Source organism: Gastrolobium bilobum, unplaced genomic scaffold, assembly GCF_033153095.1.
Source record: "Gastrolobium bilobum isolate Gb01-03AN ecotype WA unplaced genomic scaffold, APGP_CSIRO_Gbil_v1 utg33308, whole genome shotgun sequence".
Classification (NCBI taxonomy): Eukaryota; Viridiplantae; Streptophyta; class Magnoliopsida; order Fabales; family Fabaceae; genus Gastrolobium; species Gastrolobium bilobum.
Window position 1 is genome coordinate 54,986 of NW_026896102.1, and position 24,426 is coordinate 79,411.

The 24,426-nt window shown below is 33.8% G+C and overlaps 2 protein-coding genes across 4 annotated transcripts; one reads left to right on the forward strand and one right to left on the reverse strand.

The window, feature by feature from the left end:
* Positions 1 to 370: 370 nt before the first annotated feature.
* LOC133297797 (KH domain-containing protein HEN4-like) lies at positions 371 to 6,754 on the forward strand. Of its 3 annotated transcripts, none has more exons than XM_061496998.1 (9): positions 458 to 505; positions 813 to 1,538; positions 1,832 to 2,275; positions 2,360 to 2,608; positions 3,023 to 3,331; positions 4,082 to 4,161; positions 4,305 to 4,413; positions 4,881 to 5,037; positions 6,618 to 6,754. In XM_061496998.1, the coding sequence occupies exons 2-8, from the start codon at positions 834 to 836 to the stop codon at positions 5,022 to 5,024; spliced, it is 2,040 nt and encodes a 679-aa protein (XP_061352982.1). In that variant the 5' UTR covers positions 458 to 505; positions 813 to 833; the 3' UTR covers positions 5,025 to 5,037; positions 6,618 to 6,754. The 3 variants fall into 3 exon arrangements, with proteins under 3 accessions (XP_061352985.1, XP_061352982.1, XP_061352984.1); XM_061497000.1 differs by lacking the exon at positions 6,618 to 6,754 and adding an exon at positions 5,276 to 5,312; XM_061497001.1 differs by lacking the exon at positions 6,618 to 6,754 and having other exon boundaries at positions 371 to 505; positions 841 to 1,538; positions 4,881 to 5,265.
* Positions 6,755 to 6,883: 129 nt separating this feature from the next.
* LOC133297798 (amino acid permease 6) lies at positions 6,884 to 11,556 on the reverse strand. The gene is made up of 7 exons (XM_061497002.1): positions 11,279 to 11,556; positions 10,761 to 10,994; positions 10,515 to 10,608; positions 10,165 to 10,379; positions 9,892 to 10,037; positions 7,399 to 7,626; positions 6,884 to 7,309 (listed from the first exon to the last, which is right to left on the reverse strand). Exons 1-7 carry the CDS (start codon positions 11,382 to 11,384, stop codon positions 6,884 to 6,886), a joined length of 1,449 nt encoding a protein of 482 aa, XP_061352986.1. The 5' UTR covers positions 11,385 to 11,556.
* Positions 11,557 to 24,426: the final 12,870 nt, after the last annotated feature.

Below are 24,426 nucleotides of genomic sequence, written 5' to 3' on the forward strand. Positions count from 1 at the left end.
CATAACAATAATTTTTTAAAAAAATCATAAAAATTGACTCCAAATAAATAATTTTCCTTTGTAATAGCAACTAACATATTAAACCACTTTTGTGTTAATCATTTCAAAATATTTTTTTAATAAAAGTAAAACACTGTTGCAAATACGTTGTCTATTTATTTAATATTTTATAATAAAAAATTTATAAAAAATAATTATTTGACTTTTAAACAATTTTTATCTTTATGAATTTATTATATACTAAAAGTAAATAACAAAATATAAATTCATATTTCATCTCAATAAAAAAGAAAACAATAATATCATACTATCACTATGTATAAAATTCAAGAGTTGCAATTGGGGGCCCAATTGTTTTGGGCTGGGAAGTAGAGTGGCCGATACGCACTCCTAAGTGCTTAGGTCACTGGAAACACAGAAAATTCTTTCCGAACGTGTTTTCCGTCATTCTTCTATCCATCGTCGACGCTACGGTGCTGTTTCGTCTCCGTGTGACTCCGGAAAGGTTTGAATTATATTAAGATCTTCACACCGCTACTTTTTTTTCTTCATCCTCCGGTTGTTGTTGTTCTTTTATTTTATTTTTTATTTAAAATTTGTAACTGGAAACTTGATAGTTCTAACCCTCTATCACCTGGCTTAACTTTTCCTCTTTTGAATTTTAATACGGTGCATGTCATTGCATTGAAAATGAAATATTAAATCCATCAATAAGTTCGCGGTTACAATATTTGTTATTAACTGTTCGTACTTTGAATTTGTTTTATAGTTTTAGTTATAGGATTTAATAATGTTAAACTGATACAAAATAGTTGTGCCATTGTTTGATACTCATGTCAGTTCCAATGGCATCTTCTAAGAGACCAAATGATAGGAGCCATGTAGAGCCAAATGGGAAAGGGAAACGCCAAAAATCTGCAGGACCGTTGGATGTGTCTACTGGAAATGTTGTCTTCCGTTTACTCTGTCCTGCTTCTAGAATCGGCGGTGTTATTGGTAAAGGTGGTGCCATCGTATCACAGATTCGCCAAGAAACTGGTGTGAAGGTTAAAATTGAGGAACCTGTTCCGGGGTGCGATGAGAGAGTTATTACCATTTTTGGTTCTGATAAAGAGACTGAAGAAGATACTACTGAGCAGGGAAAGGAGGTTAATAATGATAAGGATGAAGGCAAGGGGAAGAATGAGGAGACGAAAGAAGAAGACGGCGACGACGGTGACAATGATGGAGATAAAGATTCTGTTCCCGTTGAAGATTCGCAGAGCGAGAAGGGTAATTTGCCTATTCGGAAGGCTCTATCACTAGTTTTTGAGAGGATGATTGAAGGAGTAGAGGAGACAACTGAAGGTGATGAAGAAAGTAATAAATCTTCTTCCTTTGTTTTTAGGCTACTTGTCCTTTCGAATCAAGTTGGATGCCTTCTGGGAAAGGGTGGTAGTGTTATAAAGAAAATGTCAGCTGAGAGTGGGGCACAGATTCGAATCCTTCCCAGAGACAAACTTCCCATGTGTGCATCGGCTTCTGATGAGCTAGTTCAGGTAAACGTTTGTTACACTGTCTGAACCAAAAAAGGATGAGTTGCATATCGTTCCATTAAATTATCATTGCTAGTTTTATTTGAAGTAGCAAACGTCTGGGTGGAATGTTTGCTTTGGCAAATGTGTTTTGCAATTATGCATTTTTAATGGTTTTAGTGACACACAATAAGAGGCTGAAGTACAAAAATTGGGTCCCGTAGCCTGCTATCTTGGTGCATATTACTCATTTCTAGACTCGTTGATGCTTGTTGTCTCGTTTTAACATTACTTTTCATATGTATGCTATGATGTAGATCACAGGGGGGGTTGAAGTTGTCAGGAAAGCTCTTCAATCTGTTTGTCAACAGCTTTTGGAAAATCCACCTCGGGATCATGAATCTCTGTCTGCCAATTTTACTGGGTTATCATCTCATTCATCTGGTCAATTCCCACCTCATAACCGAGCTTTTGCTGCTCAAGGAGCACCATTTGCTACTGGGTCTCATGATATTTCTCTTTTCCATTCTGCTCCTCCTCTGATTCCCAAATTTCATGAAGGTGCCATTCATGGTCGCATGAGGCCTTTACAGGAAATGCTTACTTTTCGTTTATTGTGTCCGGCTGAAAGGGTAGGAAATTTAATTGGTAAAGGTGGAGCAATCATAAAGGCTGTGCAGCAAGAGACAGCTAGTGAAATCAAGGTTATAGATGGCGTCCCGGATTCAGAGGACTGCATTATTGTCATATCTGGTCCAGCGGTATGGTGCAAGTTTCCCATTTTCTCATTTGAGCTGTAGTTATGGAGCCACATTTTTTTTTCACTGATAGATTAATAATTGCAGCACCCAGATGATAGAATATCTCCTGTGCAAGAGGCTGTATTTCGTGTGCAAAGTAGAATTGCTATACCTGATGCCAAAGAGCATAGTATGTTAGCAAGGATTCTTGTTTCTTCCAATCAAATAGGTTGTCTCCTTGGCAAGGGAGGTTCCATCATAAGTGAAATGAGGAAGTTATCAGGGGCCCATATCCGTATATTAGGAAAGGATAAGGTTCCAAAGTGTGCTTCAGAAGATGAAGAAGTGATTCAGGTGCAATTTCTACTGAGTTTGTTATAGGTTTAAAGTAAAAGCTGTCATTTTATTCCTATGAGTATTATTCACATAATGATTATGATATGTTGCAATTATTTAGATTAAATTAAACTACACCCCCTTGAATTTGGGAGATATGATGTGGATGTCACCTAAACTTCATATCAGAATAACCATTTTTTCTGAGGGAAAGCTACAACTAATATTGTCAAGTCATTTTTTTTTTTCAAAATGAGCAATTGGAGTAACTTGCTAATAATTACATTTACATGGTACTGATTTATCAATTATTTTATTTGACATGACATGTATGTTCGGTGATTGGTGTTTATTAATTTGAACAATTTTTTACCTTGAAATTTTATTTAATGTTTCATATAGTTGTTGCTTATCCTGTTTAATTTCTGACAGATAAATGGAGAAATTGAGGCTGTGCATGATGCTCTTTTGCAAATAACCACTAGATTAAGACATAATTTCTTCCGCGATGCATATCCATCTGTCAATTATCCTTCAAATTCTTCATTTCTGGATCAGCTTCCTCCATTCCCACCATATTTGGGAAGGCGGGGACTTTCACCTCCCGGAATGTATTCTGACCTAGGTCCTCCACCTCCGCGTTCTGGTTTTCCCCTTGATGATCGTCCTCCTTTTATGAATAATATGCATAGACCAGGCATTCCTTCTCACATATCTGAGAGGAAGCCTTGGGGTCCTCAGGTATTGAACTGTTGTTTATCTTTTTGTACTATTTTTGGCTTACCCACTGTCTTTGCATCATATCTGCATGTCGTTTAGATTTAGGTTATCTTCTATCAAACACTCGGGCTGGATACTGAAATTAGTCTTATTAGAATTTAAGTTGAACTGAATGAGTAGGGGACAGTGGTCCAGCAGGCTTGGTTGGCATCAAAATAATTGTGTATGTAATAATTAACTTTATGAAACATAGGTTTTTAAGTTTGGGTGATGTATATTTTATTTTTGAAAAATTCTAAATTGTCTGTAGTTTCTTATTATATAAAATATTTTAATTGTGACTTAAATAATTTTTAAGCAGATACCAAAGAAAAATTAGAGAAAGAGAAGTTTACATTCTTGAAAGTTATAATCAATCTATTTATTTTCATATATAGCATAAAAAATTTCAACATCCTAGTTCAATCCCAGGCAGGAGTTTTTCTTTTTTCTTTTTTTAAATCCAGGGCTGTAGGCATGCTTCAGTGAGAGGCTCATAGATGCCTTGTTCAGATAAATATCTGACAATAGAAAAGTATCGGACTGTGTACCAATATCCCATTATCCAGGCCAAACTTGCTAGTTTGGTTCTCCCAATAGTAAAATTTCAGAAGGAATGGCATATCAATCTTTAGTTGTGAGAAGCCATTAATTTATGAACAAGCTTCTTTTTGCACATTGATATGGCTACCTAATTGTTGGAGTTGGTCTTATTTGATATTTGGTTTCTAGGGGATACTTGAAGGTGGTGGACTCATGGGATTGCCAGACTTTGCAGGAGGTCCTCCTAGAAGAATTTCAGGATTTGCTGGGTATGTCTATCACTCTCAAATGTCAATAATTTTGTTGTATTTATTATATTTCAATCCCTTTGTGATTGCTCTCTCTCTCTCTCTCTCTCTCTCTATATATATATATATATATATATATATAATAACTGAGTTTTATCATGCAGAGGGAGTCAACCAATTATCACAAGCACTACTGTTGAAGTTGTCGTTCCTCGATCGATGGTGCCTGTAATATATGGGGAAGATGGTGAATGCCTAAAACAAATACTTCAGGTTAACCCACTACATATGACAATTTATGATGATAATATTGTTGCTTTTATATGGCTGTTACTCAGATGGTTTTTGTTCTTTACAATTTAAGTAGTTGCCTGAGTCACTCATGCATCCACACCTGCGCCAATATTCTTTCGCATATGCTTGTGTGTACAAGTTATATCAAGGAACAAACAAAAGGGACATTTTCCAACATTGTAGATATCATTTGTATTTTCCTAACACTGAATGCTATAATTGTATTAATGTGAGAAAATGTGTAACATCTTCCTGTTAGACATTGAAGTTAAGTATGTGTACCCTTCCCCGTGGCCCCAAATACGCAAGAAAAAAACAACAAAAAGATTGTTTACCCTCTTCTCATTTTTAATTGGAACATAAATTGTTGGATACTGTGATTGTTGATGAAATTATTGTATTATTTTTAATGATTTTGACATTTGCAATGTGGTTCACACTTTCAGATCTCTGATGCAAATATTACTATTACTGATCCAAAGCCTGGAGCTGTGGAAACTAAAATTATAATATCTGGAACCCCAGAGCAAACTCATGCTGCACAAAGTCTTATTCAGGCATTTGTCATGAGTGAGAGGGAGTCTGGTTGATCTCTCTATTTGGGTAATACACTAATACATTTTGTTTGTTTTGTCTGTAATTGAGCTCATTTTCTTGCTTAATATTATTTCTTCGTGTTTTAGTTTTTAGAAAGAATGTGGTGTAAATTGTTAAACTTTATCGGATAGAAATACGACTATGCCCTAGCTCTTTTTTCATGTGCATCTGACCAAACTTGAACATACATCCTATCTTTGAATAATTTCATTTGTCCGAAATGTATGCCTTTTCGATCTCACAGAAAACAGTCAAGTGATGGAGTACAATTTTGATGCTTGTAGAAGATAAACAGTCAAGGTTTCCAACATTTCTTCGTATTTTTAACACAAGCACATTGGCGTATGCATTACTTCTTTTCTTGGACATGTTAGTATATTAATTATCCAATTCTTCCGTCCATTTGTATTTTTAACCTCTATGACCGTGAACTCCCACCCCTTCCCCCTAAAAGGAAACTCATTGCCAAAAGAATGTAATAAAGAAGGTAATATGAAGACGACAAGGTTATCAAATCGCAATTCAAATTTTGAATTGCCGATTTAATTTGAGTTGTGAATCATGAATTGTGTTGTATTGTAAGATTCAGAGACATAATTAAAAGTAGCTTGAAGTATATCATATGAATGATAGATGATGCTCAATATAAGTCATAAGTGATAGTTGAGTCATATGAAATGACTGTGTGAAGCCTATGTTTTGGAAAAAGGAAAATAAAGCAATGCTATAGCCAAAAGTCACAATGTGAAGCTTATGCTTCAAAACAATGAAAAAGAGCAATAGAATAGCCAAATAGGATGTGTATCGAGTGAGTGTTTGACTGTGTGAATCCCCTATTTCAAAAGAATGAAAACATAACATGGAATAATAGTGTTCCTTTAGTTCCCTATCATCCAACAGTTTAAGCTTATTTGTTTTTTCAATTTTTTATGAAAAAGAAAAAATGAAAAAGAAAGAGATTTTGCTATTCATTGGATCTTGCTATTCATATCTGTGATATGGAATTGCACCATTGATGCAATATACTGCACGATTCAAAGCCATTTCCAATTCATCACATGATGCGGATCACTGGTTTGCTGAATCGCATTGAATAGTTAGATTTTAACAACTATTTGCTCTGCCGTAGAAAGAGAGAAGATATGATGGTTGGAGCATTTGCTCTGCTATACGTATCCAAGTCTGACTACCTCATGATCCTAACTCCTAAGGTACTTAATAAACCTGAGTGCACCCTATTAAAATTTCTGATTTATTGGATTCCTTTTATTTATATTATTGGTGGAAAGAAACATTCAAAATAGTTATGAGACATTTCTGTTGGACTTAATTGACACAGAATATATATGTGTGTGTGTGTGACAGCTGTGAAGTGGAGCGAGCTTGTCGAATGACTGTGTACTGATTTAAATGCTTAGTTCTACTAGTATTGGTCTTGACATCCCAATTTTAGATTGTTTTCCAATGACGAATGAGTCACAGTTAGACATGATTTTTGATTCAGTTTCTGTTTCTGCTACCGGATTCCATGACCAGTGAGTGAATTTGAATCTTGACTCTCTGCTATTGAAATGCGTTTGATGCAGATACAAGCTTAATGCAGGCTCTACGGAATTGAATGGGTATATATAGTTCACGTACCATAGAATCATAGATGACAATATTAAATAATAGTGCTGACTATAAAACCATCTTGGCATTATTCATGACATATATACACTGCAGCTGAGTTTTATGTTTGTTTCTTTCTTAGAAACTGATAACATTACATTATCCAAGGACTTGCTGATAACTTACTAAAACGAAGAAAAGTGACCGACAAAAGAAAACAATATAGAGCTTAGAACTAGTATTATTGCTGAGTTTTGAAGGGCTGGAATTTCTTGAGATCTTGAGTGAGGCCTTGGATGGAGCCGACAGCTGAGATAATAGAAACGATCAAGCAGGCCCAGCTCAATATCTTGAGCCATGTCCACGTGAAGGAAAATCTTTGCATCTTGGACTGCTTAATGTACATCTCTACGGGGAAGTAAACCGTTAATGGCCAAAAGGACAATGAACCAATCAGGCCCAGGAAGTCATTGAAGAATGGAAAGATCATAGCTACCAAAGCAGTGATGATAACATATGTGGTTCTCCACACCACCCTGAAAATGTTCACATTGTAAGTTCCACATAGCGGAATGTTCACAGCGTGCTCTCCATTTACAAATTGGCTTTCAGACCATCTTTCTTTACTCCATCTCTCTACGAAACCAAATATGGGCTGGCAGAAGACCTGGCAATATATAAAATCCCAAAGCATGAACAAATACACCTGTGCCATCAGAAGCAGGAAATGGGCTTAATCCAAGTTTCTTTTTTTACCTGATATGCACCAATTAAGTGCACGGCTATGCAGACGTTGGCAAAGTCTATTAGCCAGAAGGGCTCGTAAAAGCCGAACCCTGTGAGGAAATTTCCTGGTGCATCGTTTCCGAATGCTGCATAACCTAGGCAGCCACATAGCATATAAAACATGGTTGTGGTCAAGATGCCGATCAAACTTGCTCTTTTCATGACTTTGTTCTCTGGAGGGCTTGATTTCAGTGTATCCTGCAATCATTTGTCCCCATTCCCCAGTGGGCATGGAAGTAAAATATCATCATGTGCCATTGACAATAATCATTACATTCCCATGAAAGTTATCATTCTTAGACGGATGACAAATATATATATGCGTGCGCACACACCACGAAAGTTTTTTCTCAGCTTTGTTTTGGCCATAGGGTATTTTTACCAAATTGCGAGTAATTTTCACTTATATGGACTCCAGTTTTACAAAGTGAATCACATCTCCTGGTTGATAATTAATCGATCTGCAACCCACACCCTCAGAAATAATAATAATAATAAAATAAAAAATAATGGGCTGACCAGGATGTTGCTAAAGTATATATTAATTAGCTTGAAACAATAAAGCCTCTGTCCTTTATGAGCGTGCGATAGTTCCTAATTCATAAAAAAGTTTTTATGTAGTTTAACAAATTCTGGGGGAAATCAACCCTTCCAGTAATTGCTCAATCTACGACTAACGGATGAAGGAACACTCATCTATAGAGGTCGGTAGCAGGTGATAAAAATGAACCTGAAAAAATATGGTCTGTCTGGAACACAACTAGATAAAGTGAAGAAGAAAAAGGGGATTTAAATCGGGCTCAACTTTTATAAAGTTGCCATATTATTTTTTTTTTATGAAAAGGTGCCTCTAATGGAACAGAGTATTAGGTCCCTATCCTAACAATTTTTATCTTATCCTCCAACAATCACAATCCTATCAGGATCTACACCTACAAGTAACTTCTATAAATAAAGGGTCAAGCCTCTCACACTTCTATAAATAAAGGGTCAAGCCTCTCACGTATACACTCTGAATTCCCTATTCTTTTGCTTATCATGATGCACACACCTCATGCCTTCGCTATACGTATATTATTAGTGATTGGTATATTTTTTCTACTCCCGTATGATATTTCTTTTATAGATATCTCTAAGCATATACATCTATTACTTACATGTGAATAGTCATGATATATCCGGACCCGAAAAATGCCAAAGGAGATTAAGGAATCTTTTTTTATTCTGCATACATATAAGGAGTCTTAATGACGCAAATAAACGTCCTATGAAGGAAGTATAATTTTTCTTGGCATCTTTTCTAAGATATATTAATGACTTTTTGGTAAAAAGGTCTCCTTTATCTTTTTTACTTTCCACTGAAAAATTCGATAAAAGGACTAAAAGAATCTTTCTTTTAGTTTTGATTAGAATAGTTTCTGCCACTTTAATGAAGAAGTGATAACTTGCTTTTGACAAAAAAGATATCTTATCAATTTCCAAAAGAAAAAAAAAGAAAAGATATCTTATACCATTAAAGGCAAACAATTAGAAAAGTGATACTATACATATAATTCAGACCATTAAAAAAAAGAAAAAAAGTTGTAATAGAACCAGTGTGTCATCCAGCTGGCTTGCATGAAAACATACGAGGTGCATATAGATGTAAATCTGTGCATCTGAGTATTCTAATTATTTCGATAGTGTTTAATTTCTATAATCAGCTCCCTGACATAAGCCGTATAAATGAAGGATTTAACGTTTCTTTTATCTCTTACACATACATTAAAATATATGGGTCTAGAAGAGAAAAAAAAACATAAGTTTCATATATTTTTTATATATATAAGAAATAAATTTATCTTTTATAATATAAGAAATAACAAACTCATAAATGAAAAGTCATTTTACTAATCCATTAAAGGGTCATTTCTTTCCATTGCCAAGCCTCTTATCTGGGCCGGCTTAGAGATGTAGCGAATAAAGAGTTTCGTTCTTTGAAAATCACCGCCCAATATATCAATCAGAGTCCGCAATTGGACACTCTTTCAGACTGCCACGTTCTCTTTAGTTATGCATGCATGTAATCATGATCCATTCTAAGTGTATAGGTATAGGCTATACACTCTTTCATACTTGTATAGCCATAGGCTATACAAGTATGGCAGTATTGAAATTAATGCATCATACTTAGAGAAACCTGGCAAACCAAAATTTTTTGCCATGTAGATCTATCTGTATTTATTATCGGAGGGTAGGTAGGTCAAAGCAAAGTAATTTTATATCATAATCAACAAAAGAAGCTATATCGAACGCATTAAATGAAAGTTTGATTCTATATGAAATTATGAATAGGATGTGACTTGACACATACCCTCTCATCCTTTGTATACGTGGGCATGCATGCATGGCCCTTTTTATGCAAACTATAAATGATATATATGTTTGCAAATAATAATAATATAATAATGAAACATGACTTGCCTGTATCTCGATGAGAACATTAGAATAAGCATAAGCAAAGGCAATGTCACCAATAGCCTGAAACGTCCTCCAAACTTTTTCAGATCCCGTAACGTCCACCCCAACTTGCACCCCCGTTAAGGATGTCCGTGCATGTCCACCCCCACCTTATCCATTGGCCAAACATGCATGTGTGAATCTTATATCATTATTATAAATTAATCTAGAAGTGAAAATCATGGCTACTAGTGTTAAAAAAAGTTAAAAGTTTTGAATACTAATTAATTAACCTACCTGCTACTTTAGCTACGGAGAGCCCGAGGCCTATGGAAGAATAAGCAAAAGACATAATGGCCGCAACAATGGAGAGCCACGAGAGCTTATGGAAGTTTGGTATCTGGCTAAGGACAATTTGAATGCAAGCAAAGATTATCATGAAAGGGTAGTTTGATATATTGCACTTATCTTGATGGCCATGTTTGTGAAAACAGTTAGACCTTTTCACCGCCCTGAATATTGGTTGTCACCATTTGAAAAAAAAAACAAGAAAGAAGAGAATTTATTACTACACTGTTAAAGTCCAAAAGTTTAGATAAATTAATATATTCCATATATAAAAGTCAACAGTTTACGTTGAAACTTACACCATACTAATTGAAGCAGTTATTGTGTAGCCGATGGTTACACCGACAAGATTTATATATTGTGCCAATCCACACAGCTGAAATTTTCTCCCTCCTACCGAAATTAAAAAACAACAATTAATAAGTATTAATTACATCAAATTTTATTCGAATTTGATCATGTCAATTAAGTTTAAGTACTAATTAACAAATGACAAAAAAGGTGCATAAAAGAAAATGATAAAAATGAATTTCAGTTTAATTTACCTAAGACAGATCTGACAACATTGGAATAGGTGTAGTTTCTCTTGCCATGAACAGGGTCAGGTGAACGATAACAATCGGCGAGAAGAGTGGAGGTGAAGTATGTGATGAAAGAGAAGGCAAGGAGAACAGCAGGGCCAGCCACCCAACCCATTTGTGCAATTGCCCATGCAAGTGATAGCACTCCTGACCCTATCACTGCCGTTATGATATGAGCACTCGCAGTCACCCATGTACCTTCAAATTAATCACCATCACATAACATAAATCATATTATGTGTTAATTAATTATATAACCATCTATGATTATGATACATATATATATATAGGATAATCTTTTGATACCGGTGTAAGAATAAGAAGTAAAATAACAGTTAATTTTAATAAATTATAACCGCTGGATGCACGTGACTCGGGTGAGAGTAAGATTTCTTTTTGTTACACCGGAATAAAAATAATCCATCTTATATATGGTTTTATTATCATTAGATTAGTAAAATACTATAACAATATATATGTACCAGTTCTTTTGATGCGTCCATCGTCGTCTAAGTTTTTGCCACCATCGCCAAAAGCTTCAGGGGTTTCTATGTACATGCTGTTCTTCTGAAACTGATCAGAATTCATCTCTTGTCGGGGGTGGAGGAACAAATGCAAAGAAAGAGAAAGGGAGTTTTGTGTTTCTCTGATGGAACTTGGTGTGTTTGGTATGGGTTGCGAGAGGTTGTAGTTATAGGGGAAGTGTTTGGTGAGTACTATAGGAAAAAGAGAGAAAGCATGATAGTTTGTGAGAAAAAAGAATAATGGGTTAAATAGAGAGGAGAGAAGAGAAGTCAAAGGGCACAGAGTGGCAGTGAGGGTAGCACATGTTAATTAATGATAGGTGAGGAATTTAGTGAAAAAAGTAGAATGCTTTAGAAAAAGGGCAAATGAAAGAAGAGAAAGACAATATAAAATTGAAAAGGTTGAGTTAATGGTGAGGGAGGAGATTAAGATGATAGGTGAGTTGCAAGGGTGGAATTTAGACACGCTTCTGAACCATTGAAGGTGGCAAATTCTGGTCTGGCATGTCGAATCCTTGTGTCCTCACATTGGTCCCTTTTGTTTTTGGTCCATCCATTTGGAGAATTCTTTGATGGCACCACTGATGATGGTTTTTTTGAAAGCACCCAAGATCCCTCTGACTAAGGCACCATGCATGGCCTCTCTCTTGCACTTGATTCCCCCCACTTTTTTGTCTTATTGGTTTGTTAATTTTTTGGTTTATCAGATATGAATAATGACCTAACTTTTGTCAATTTTCTTTGTATACTTGAGTGAGTTATGATAAAGATTATATTAAGATGTATACCCCTGCATTTCATTGGTTCCAATATCAGAGGCAATAAATCATGATCAAGAATCAAGATATCAACAACAACAAAATAAATAATAATAATAATAATATTTTTTCTTTAAACAAAAAATACAATCATTTAATAGTGTTTAAACTCAGCTTAACCTTCACTCTAAGTCCAGTACTCCTTGATTTCATCACCAGAGTTAATATTCCCAAATTGGTGGTGTATATTAATGGCATGTATAGAAAGTGACACCGCCCATGATGATGAGGATAACTTCAGCAGTAAATTAATATTATAGAAGAGAGGTCTTAATTAACATGCATTGAAACTATTGAAGTGGTCCATCACTATCTTCTTCTCTATCAATATTTGTGATTATGAAGAGAGATATATATATCCTGAAACTCTGCTTCTTGGCATTTACTACCAAAAAATCAATCCCTTGTGGTCCTTTTATCAGTTTTCCTCAGCCACCCGATGGAGAAACCGTGTTGATTAACATTGACCACAGCACGGTGTACCATTACGTTAACGTTACGCACCTGTGGCTGTGGCATTCAATTAAAAACAACCAAACTTGCGGTTAATTTGTATAATATAAAAGTTATTTTTCTCTCTCTGTGTGTGTGACTCACTGACTCCAACAGTGAGACTTGAAAACATCAAACCTATGCGTTAAGGTTTGAGCATGATGGACCCCATTTTTGCAGTTCCATGTGGACCTTCTTATTTCAACAGATGATAAAGATTTAATAAAGACAACACTTAGTCAGTAAGTTTCTTTTAATTAATAATATTATATATATTTTTGATATATTAATAATAGTATATTTTACATGTGTATATGTGTCATTTATTTTGTAAACTCCCTGTTTCTTTTTTTATCAAAGCTTAATAGACGAATTATAAAGTAAGAGAACTCATTATAGCATATTATTTTTATTTTTAGGATGAGCTGATGCAGCTTTCTTCACAGGGTGCATTGTAAAAGAAAAGTCGCTCGTAAAAAGGAACTTCTTTTCTTCAACAATAAATAGGAAACATGACGGTTTTTACGGTGTAGTACCTGCAACCAACCAATAAAAATATAACAATTGTGCTGATATATTTTCTAAAAGAAAAAAAGAAAAAAAAAACTTTAATATCTTAACTATATATTTTTTTAAATATATAATTTGTAATTTTATTTTGAGTTACACTGATACCTAATATTTAGTACAAACCACGTAATAATAATTACTATCGCATGAGAATTTAATAACCGTGAAACACGGCGATGCGCATGGGTGACGTGGCAGTTAAGGATCATTTTATAAAGGCAAATATAAGAATCATGACACTGTTCATTCCTGCAATAAGGATCCGGCAACGTACCTTGAAGATACGGTGCCGTATCCTGATTTTGGTTTGACTTTTTTTTTTAAGCGTGAGACCCACACTTGATTTGTGTGTGCAGAAAAATAGTCTTGTCATGTGACATGACAAAAAGCGAACTCTTTTATAAATTATAAAAAATATCACGCGTTTTGTATATTATCAACCATGCCAAGCAAGGCCAAAACATTAATCGTAACGTGAAATTTTTAACTTGAAACTAGGATAAATTCTTAGGTTATTTGAAACTATAATAAAAAAAATAATTAAAAATCTAATTCTATCTCATTCATTATGTACTAGGAATTATGTGATTTATTGCTGTGACTTGCGACTCGGAACTAGAAGCACTACTCCCTCTAGCGGTGCCAAAATAATACTTGGACGGTTTGATCTAGTTTGGAATTTTTTTTACAATCGATTCTAATTATCTCTTTGGGATGAATTAGATTTCTCTAATATCTCTAAAGTTTGACTCTTTAATCCGTCTATGAAACTAATTCAGAATTTGAGGTTGTAATATGGAATTACAGTATTTTTTACTCCTTCCCAATATAGCATTAGGTAGTACTTAAACCGTGATTCTTGTTCTCACCTTACTCAATCCCCTGAAAGGAAGTGAGCTGCCCCACTTGGGTTAGTTAGGCACTTTTCTTGATCAGAAAGGGATGGCCTGAGAATATGCTAATATTGTTGCGGCAACAATGAAGAACAGAAACCGCGTAGCATACTAAAGTAACATCAATTTAAATGCATGTGAGAGAGCTTCTGTCAATTTGATACTTTTCCCCATGTATGATCATGAAGGAACAATTTGAATGGTTAAGATTATTGCCTCTATTACTATCACAAGTTTTAAATATTCGGGCTCATCCTCACTTTTATTTTTTAATCTTATTCTGCAGAATAGTTTTTTAGTTTCATGATACTTTCAGGGCTAAGACTCCGACCCGTGTGTAATATAAAAAGCGCGCTTCCATGAAAACGATGCCCTCTACAATTTTTTTTTCATAGACTCAGTATCACTTATAAAAAAAAAAGCAAAAAAAATTAATAAAAAAAAATCATCTAATGACCTTTATTCTGCACATTCTTTGATAGTTGATGCCATATAAATTCTTTCCACCTAATTACATTTATTTTGTCCACTCTTTATGATTAATGTTACGTAAATCTCAATTCTTTCTACTTTTAATAAAGGAATTTAATAAAACAACACCTATTACGACAGTAGTCAACATTTACTTTCATAGTAGACTTCTGGGTCCTCTTTTTAATTGCAAAATCTTCTTCGTTAGCCTTTCGGTTTAGGCAAGCCAACCACAAGACAAGTATGTTTGTTTTTGTTTTTCAATAGATAAATGCATTGAAAAAGCAGTGACTTATCCAAACTGCAATAAACGTTTTCATTGGAACAACATGGGACCATCCCAAAATTCTCAGCGAATCAAGCTTTCCAGTTAACAGTTGCTCAATCTTGATGTATTGCAGTTTATACCAAAATATGTCAATGAGGCAAATCTACTTTGGAAAAGTACAGGAAAAATATTGACAATTTGCCCCCTAAACTATAAGAAATTATTAGTACGTTACATTGCACTCGTTCCATAATCAGTGTTGCTCTTAATTTTTATTACGAATGGTTAGAAAAATAAAAAAATTATTAATGTAGCCTCAATTAACCTCTTAAATTTTTGGCTTGAATTAATTTTTTTCATGGTATCAAAGTCTCGATGTCCCGGGTTTGTTTTTTACCGCCCCTCATTTAATTAATAAATAATTAAGTCTTGTAGAGTTTCTTAACACATGTAAGTGAGTCTGTGCATTATCTACCTTTCAAGCTTAGTGAGCTGTTACGAGTCCCACATTGGTTGCCCATACAACTAATGTGGCCTTTATAAGGCCTTGGACACTCCCACCATTTGAACTAGCTTTTGGGGTGGTGACCTCAAAGCCCGTAATAATTGGTGCTTTCATTGAGAGTTGAAGCCATGGAAAGGGCTACCTATATGCTGGATTAAGGTACCATACCCTCTCAAAAGGGGTGTTGTACTCAATACTGATAGATGAGTGAAGTCGCCAAAAAGGAAAGGGCTACCATCGGGTCAGTGTCGATAGAGTGAAAGCCGTCGTGGACGTCGGCCCTTAAAGGGGGGTGGCAATGTTACGAGTCCCACATTGGTTGCTCATACAACTAATGTGACCTTTATAAGGCCTTGGACACTCCCACCCTTTGAGTTCTGTGTCAATATTATAGTTTTTCCTATCTGAAATATAGAACAAGATAACAACACAATTTTTTGTAAATATAAGATTTGCAGTGCGATTAACCAACCACGGCGGACGATAAATATATATAAAGTTACTTATCATGGTCACAGACTTTTCAAGATTGTTAGAGTTAATTATTGATTTATAAGACACGTATACATATATAACTCTAATAATAATAGAAAACAAATAAATTTTCCAAATTGTTCACTTGGTTTTAAAAAAGAGAATAACATCTGTCATTTTAAAGGATATAAGCTTATATTATTTTAGATCCTAACCGTTGATTTATGTTCATCAACTGTTATAATTTATTGGATCAAAATTATTAATTAATTAATAATAAATTTGGCCCATTAAGTTTGACCCAATAGATTATAACCGTTGAACGGAAATCAACGGTTAGTATCTAAAATGATATAAGATTATATCCTTTAAAATGATAGATGTTTTTCCCTTAAAAAAATAAGCTCATTATCACACGATTTAATATGAGATTTTTTTTAACATACTCGTGTCTTATAAATCAATAATTAACTCTATAACAATCTTGAAAAGTATGTGACCATGATAAGTAACTTTATATATATTTGTCGTCCGTTGTGGTTGGTTAATCGCACTGCAAACCTTATACTTACAAAAAATTGTGTTGCTATCTTGTTTTATATTTCAGGTGAAAAAAACTACAGCATTGACACAGAACCTTGCAAATATCAACCATAAATAAAAATCTACTATCCAGAGTGATCAATATTATGCAAATCAAATATAGTTATCTACTCGATGAGTTATGTAAAAAATAAATACGCCATAGTAGACTATGTTAAAATGAGGATGGCTAAAAAAGAAAAAATGCATACAACTTATTGCTAACTATAACAGCCACAAATAAAATCAAGGGAACAAACAGACCAAGCAAATATGGAATTAAAAGATCAACTTGTACCTATAACAAGAAAACGCTATTAATTCAGTGTCATTCTGTAGCAATCATCGGAGGGATGAGTTCAACACATACCAAACATGTGATTTCATATGTTTATGCATTACGAGGGATAGTCTCAACACTATACAAAATGCAAATGCTCATTAAATAAATTACGCTAATATGTTAACACCCAGAAGTAATAGTCTCAGAAAAAAAAATGGTTTTTTTTTTTAGAACCCAAAAAACGTTGTCTAAAAGGGATTTGAAAGCAAATTAACCAAATAGTCATGTATGAGTCATATTTTTTTGCTTACATTGGAACAAATGTGTCTAAACAGCATCAAATCAATACACATGTTAAACATTTGTAACAATATAAAGAACTCACAATGATTAATTTTTAAAAAACAATAACATACATTCAGGTCCACCAAAGACTTAAAGAATGAGGTGACAATAGCTTCGCTGCTTCAAACTCGTGAAACTTGATATCTTGGCTCATTATATGACTCCAAATTTTTTTTTTACGTTGAACTTAAATAACATGGACTTTTCATTAAGAACTTTAAGAGGGTGTTTGGTAGGAGTATTATTTTCAAATGGATGGGAAAGTCAGGGTGAGATTTCAAGACTCCCATGTTTGGTAGCAAATGTGAGAAATTTTTCTCACTATTATCATTTGCATAGGAATCCATTTTCAGTGTAAAATGAGAACAAAAATCTAACTTAAAAATACCACCAAGATAATGGTATTCTAATTTCCCTAGGGACATGGAAAACTAACGTTGTAATCTTTGGCAAAAATAACCCGACTTGAGTATGTGTTGGACTATTCACTGCTGAAAAAAGGATAGGTAGGAGGCTGAAAAAAGCAAACAAATCAAAAAATAAAAACGTTAACAGGGTTAGTTTGATAATTTTATTATATTTTCCCATCAATATTTTATCTTCAACCAAACATGGATTTAGAAAATTTAGCCCAATTTTTCCAGTAATATTTTGGTCTACCAAACAACTTTTTTTTAACTTTCCTACCAAACTCACTTTCCCATCATATTCTTACATATTCCTAGTAATTGTATTTTCCTAGTAAAATTTTTTTTCTCCTCTACCAAACGCCCCCTAAGTTCTCTTGAATAATGTTTGAAATCAGCACCCTACATAAAAAACTCCATCAAAATTAAGTATAAGTTATTTAAATCAAATCGGTTTGTCTGTCTCGTAAAAGTTAATGCAAATCATAAAAATATATCTCTGCATTTTATTTGAATCAATATTGTTAGGTACCTAACTTCAACTTTTTGTACATATAAAGTTGGCAAATTTTTGAGTTATGTTTAATATAAAAGAAGAAGAGCAAAATTTTAATTTAATTATAAAAAAATATTGGCGGGCCAGTTCTCCGGACCGACTCCAGTTTGCAACCTCTAATTGTCAGCATCATATACCAGCATGTAATAAGTTTTCATATTTATGTACACGAAAAATTTCTTATATTTGCATCTAAGTTTTTATATTTTATCTCAGATATGGATATTCATTTATTACAATCAGATTTAGGATTTTAATTATAAAAGAAGAAAGACGAAATTTTAATTTAATTACAAAAATATGTTGGTGGGCTCGGCCCGGAGTTTGCCACATCTAACTATCAGCATGAAATAAGTTTATATATTTATCCACAAAAAAGGTTCTTATAGTCACATTTAGGTTTTTATATTTTATCACAGAGATGGACTTTCATTTATTACAATCAAATTTGAAAAATAATAATAATAATTATTTTTGCAAGGATTTGTGTCGTTTGTATTTGAAATTTTACAAATTTCAAATATTTATATATAAAAAATGGTTCTTGAAATATAACGTGACATCTGATTCGTTTGAGATAAATCTAAATATAAGGTCATGTTTATTGACATAAAAATTAAATATTACTATTTAAATAACAAATTACAAATAGATAATAGTACTGTAAAATTAATTTATGGATCTATTGCACATTTTAACTCAGTTACGTCGAAAATGAACGTAACGGCTCGCGTTTAGATTAGATGCAATAGGGTGCACGATCGCTCCCAATAAGGTGTGATTCACCTGATGCTAACACGTGGCACAAAAAAGTCAATAGTTTGACCGCAAAACTTTTGATTTGAGTGTCTGAATCAGGTAAAAAATTTTGATTCCACCTAACTTTTCAAGAGTTACGCGTTGGCAAAAAAATTGCAACAATGGTGCCACCCCAAGAGCACAAATTTACCGTAAAATTTTGGAACACCATAAATTTTGGCTCTGAAGTCCAAAAGATAAAATATCCCAAAGGGGCACAAAGAATCACTTTTTGGGAATTTTTTTTGACCAAATCCCTTCCAAGAATTTGGCAACGCGTAGGTCTCGAAAATTTATGCAGAATAAAAAAAAACTAATTCGGACATCGAAGTCAAAAGTTATGACCTTCCGAAGTTTTACGGTAAAATATCTCAAATTTGAAAAATATTGTTGTTTTTTTTACTAAATCCCTTTCAATGAGATTTCATTGCATAGATCTCACAAAATTATGTGGAATAAATTTTTTTACCTGATTTGGATACCTGAGTAAGAAGTTATAGCCTTTCAAAATTTTACAATAAAAATGGATACTTTTTGCCACGGGTCAGGACCAGGTGAATCGCGCCTAAATTGGACGCGATCGTACATTCTATTGCATCTAATATGGGTGCAAGTGGTCACGCCCATTTTGGGCGTAACTGAGTGCACTAGATCCGTAAATTGATTCCAAACTATTATTTATTCGTAATTTCTTATTAAAATAATAGTATTTTAATTTTGAGTAAATACCATTTTGGATCCCCAACAAAAATACGGTTCCCACTTTAGTCCATTAGAAAAAAAATTAGTCTCGAGGTACATAAGAAATTCAAAATAGACCATTTTAGTCCTTTTGAGGGACTAATGTAGGTCTTTTTCAAACTTGTGAGGGACCACGATTTCAACTAAATGGGTCCACTTTCAATTTCTTAGGCTTTGTTTGGGAGTTGATTTTAGGAGGAGAAGGAAAAGAAATGAAGGATTTTAGTAAGCCCTCATTTGTTTGTGAGTTTAAAAAAATGAGGGAAAATAATTGAAGATTTTTACTAAACCCTCCAAAACCCTCCTTCTTCTTAAAATTAAAGTTCCCCCAAATTGGGGGGTTTGAAGTGGAAAATATTAAATTTACTTATCTACTCTTAGCATTAAAATGTGAAAACTACATAAATGTGAATCAATTTTAAAAGTGACATTATTAGAAAAGTCTCAAATACTAACAGAATTTATCGACAAAAAATATTTCTCCAAAAATAGTGATGAAATTTTTGATGAAAATCATATACGTCAAAAAATTTCTGTCAAAACTAAAGACGAAATTAGAACCAGAACCTGATTTTGCCATAACAAGTGACATAAATTTTTTACGGAAAAAAAATTCAGTCAAAATTATTGATAGAATCTAAATTCCGTCAAAACTTTCCACGAAAATATTTTTATCCAAAATTTTGACGAAACACATTTCCTTTGAAAAGTTTCAAAGTAAAACAATAACGTCAAAATTTTTTATGGAAAACATTTTCAACAAAAATTTTCGCATAAATATTCGACGAAAAATATTTCCTTCCAAATTGTGACCAAAAATATTTCTGTAAAAAAATTTGAAGGAAAAATTTTTTTTGTCAAAATTCTTTACGAAATCTAAATTTCGTCAAAATATTTCACTCAAAATATTTAACAAAAAAACATATTCATCAAAAATTTTGACGAAAAATATTACCATCAAAATTTTCAACGAAACATATTGAAAAAATTTCAAAAAATTCATTATAGAATATTAATTTTGGTGAAAGTTTTTGACAGAAATATTTTCGTTAAATTTTTGTCGAAACTTTTAAGGAAACACATTTTCATCGAAAATTTTCTACGGAAAATATTTCCATCAAGTTTTTTTGATAAAACACATTTTCATCAAAATTTTCAGCAGAACACATTTCTGTCAAACAAATTTGACAGAAAATATTTTCGTAAATTTTTTTGACGGAAACAACATTTTGTCAAAATTCTTTACAGAAACTAAATTTTGTCGAAAGTTTCGAATAAAACATTTCCCTCAAAATTTTTGACAAAACAATTTCCGTCGAAATTTTTGTCAGAACACATTTCCATCGAAATTTTGAACGAAAAACATTCCGTCAAAATTTTTGACGGAATTCTTTTTTCGTTTAAAACATATGATGGGAGAAATCATTTTCGTCAAAACTTTTGACGAAAACTAAATTTCGTCAAAAAATTTGATAGAAAATTTATTTTTGTGAAAATTTTTATCGGAGAAAAAATTTCATTGTTTTTCGACGAAAAATATTCTGACGAAAAAATAATTTTGTAATGAAATTTTTGTCGTTTGCAACATAGAAATTTCATCGAATATATGAATTTTTTTAGTATTGTGAAAAGTACATAAATAATTTTGTGAGAAATTTTAAATTTGATTTAATTTGTAAAATTTAATAATTATATTTATTTTAAAAATGGGGTAAAATGGTAAAAATATCTCATTAACCCTCTATTTTTTTCCCTTACCATTTTTAACTCTCAAACAAGGGAAGATTACCCTTCAATTTTCTTTCCTTCCTTCTCCTCCCTCCCCCTTGGATCCCCTTCCTTCCCTTTCCCTCCAAACTTCCAAACAAAGCCTTAGGGACCTTGAGACTAATTTTTTTTTGTAAAGGACTAAAATGGGGACCTAAAAAAGTATTTACTCTTTAAATTTTTTTGGCTCATGTTTACTCAAAAATACATTAAGTTTGATTTTTAATATTTAAATTAATTCCATCACCAAGCATATCAAAACTACTGTATTTCATAATAAGAGAGTTGATTATGAAAGCAGTGACCTATCCAACAATAAATGTTCTCTTGAATGGAGAGTTGACTCATGATTTCAATCCTTCTAGGGGAGTTCGGCAAGGAGATCATTTATCTCCGTATTTATTTGTTATGGCAATGGAGAAACTTACCCATATCATCACTACTGCAGTAAATGGTGGTCTTTGGAAACCTATTAGAGCAGGAAGAAATGGCCCTCAGATATCTCATTTGATCTTTGCTGATGATCTTATGTTGTTTGCGGAAGCAAATTTGGAGCAGCTTCATACTATTCTCCGCTGTCTTCAATTATTTGCAGAGATTTCGGGTCAGAAGGTTAGTATTCAGAAAACTTCAATTTATTTTTCTAAGAATACCCCTGAGAATGTTGCTAGTACAATATCTGAGGTTAAGTGTTTTAAACGGGTTCAGAGTGTTGGTCGGTATCTTGGCTCTTGGATGCAACATGGGAGAGTTACTAAGCATGATTATGTTAGTGTAATTGAGAGGGTTTTGGCAAGACTTAATGGGTGGAATGGTATGTGTCTTTCTCAATCAGGTCGTGTTACACTCTCTCAGTTGGTAATTTCCTATATTCCAATTTTTCATATGCAGAATAATAAATTGCCGATAGCCATTTGTAACCAGATTGAGAAGATTCAACGTGATTTTATTTGGGGTGATAAGCCTGGTCAGCGCAGATTGCATTTAGTTAGTTGGGATGCTATTATGAGGCCCAAGAGCTGTGGTGGTTTGGGGATAAAGAATCTTTCGCAGATGAATGATGCCTTTCTGGCAAAGTTGGCAGCGAAGATCTCTTATGATGGTGAGGCGTTATGGGTTCAAGTTCTTAGAGGAAAATATTGTGGCCAAAATAGGCTTAATGATGGTTTTATTCCAAAAAAAAGGACATTCTCGTCTTTGGGTTAATTTGTGTAGGTTATGGCATTCTCTTGATCATCAAAGAATTTGGGAAATTGGAAATGGGGAGCTGATTAATATCTGGCAGGACTCTTGGTTGGCCGGGGATTGTCGGTTAATTGATAAAACTATTTCCCCTATTCCAATGGAGGACATTAACAAAAGAGATGTAGATTATGTTAATAATGATGGTCATTGGGATGTGCAGAGCCTGAGTGTTTTGCTTCCTAATGAGGTGGTGCAACAGATCCAAAGTTTGCTCCCGCCTCATCCTCATGATGGATTAGACAATAGGAGACAGTGTTTTCAGGGATCTCAGAAAGTGACTACAAGAGCTATTTATGATCATTTGACAAACGTTTCCAGCTATTTACATCAACCGGGTTTGTTGGATTGGCAAAAAGTGTGGAAGTGGAAGGGTCCTCAAAGGATCAAGTTGTTTATGTGGAAGGTTCTGCATCAAAGAATTCCCACTAAAATGTTATTGGTTGGCTGGGGTACAGTTGATCCAATTTGTCCTATTTGCCTCCAAGAGAATGAGACTATAATTCATGTCTTAAGGGATTGTGAGAAGGTTACTCGTTTCTGGTTGGAGCTTGTACCTTATGATATAGTGACTGAATTTTTTCAGGGGGATTTAAGTAGTTGGCTCCAGCTTAATCTTCAGAATGCGGCTGTGTTAGTCAATAATATTTCTCGGCTTACATTGTTTTTTATAGCTTGTTCACAGATTTGGCAATGGAGAAATGCTCAGGTCCATGGTCAAAGTTTGAATGGTGATTTTTATAAAGATGTTGTTGTTAGTAGGTTGGCTACTTATGTTATGGAGGCTTATAGTCGAAATACTGTCATGTCAACAGTCACAGGCAGATCGCTGTTTTTCATTTCTTGGAGCCCTCCTGATGTGAATTGGATTAAACTCAACTCGGATGGTGCGTCAAGAGGTAATCCTGGTTTGGCTGCTTGTGGTGGTATTTTTCGTTACTATGCTGGTAATTGGTTAGGTGAGTTCACCTATAATATTGGCTATTGTTCTGCTTTGATTGCTGAATACTGGGGGTATCTTAAAAGGTTTAGAAACAGCTTGGGAGAGGGGCTGGCGAAATGTGATTGTTGAAAGTGATTCTAGTAATGCTATTGCGGTGCTCACCAAATATGGTGAAGCTGCTCGTGAGTCCCATCTGGTGACTCGGATACGAGCGTGGTTATCTAGGGACTGGTCCGTCCGTCTGCAACATGTTTACAGGGAAGGGAATCAGTGTGCTGACTGGCTGGCGAACTTCTCTTTGGATCATGATTCAGCTAGTATTTTTAGTTATCTTCAAGGACCTCCCCCGGAGCTTTATAATTTAGTGTTGGCTGATATGGCCTCTGTGAGCTACCTTCGTAGCTTTGTAACTTGATTTTGTTTTGTTTTGTTTTTCTGTTTGGGCTGGATGCTTCGCATCCTTAGCCACAAAAAAAAAGAAAAGAAATTAGGATAAGATAAAGTAAAAGGTTTTTTTTTTAATTTAAATTTTAAATGAAAAACAATAATTTTTATTTAAAAAGACTATCCTTTAAAAGGATAATTATTTTTCAATAAATCAATTGGCATGAAATTATTCATCCTAATCATTAATATCGAATTCAATTTATAGGTTAAAATTTGTATTAAAAATTTGATATGAAAAATTTAATTACTTAATGGATGAATAGGTGAAAAAAATCTATATAACTTTTTTTTTTTCGAAGATTCCGAGTTTGGTTGTTTCGGATTGGTTTCTGAACATGGCTAATGTCTTTTCTCTAATTTATTTATCGTCGACGAGTAATCAATCATTCACATTCTCAAGCGTTTGCTAATATGTTTCCTCTTCATCTAATGTATTTATCCTCCACGAACAAGCATTCATATTTTCATGCGTTTACTCTTTCCGCCCCCTTAATTAGTCAGTAA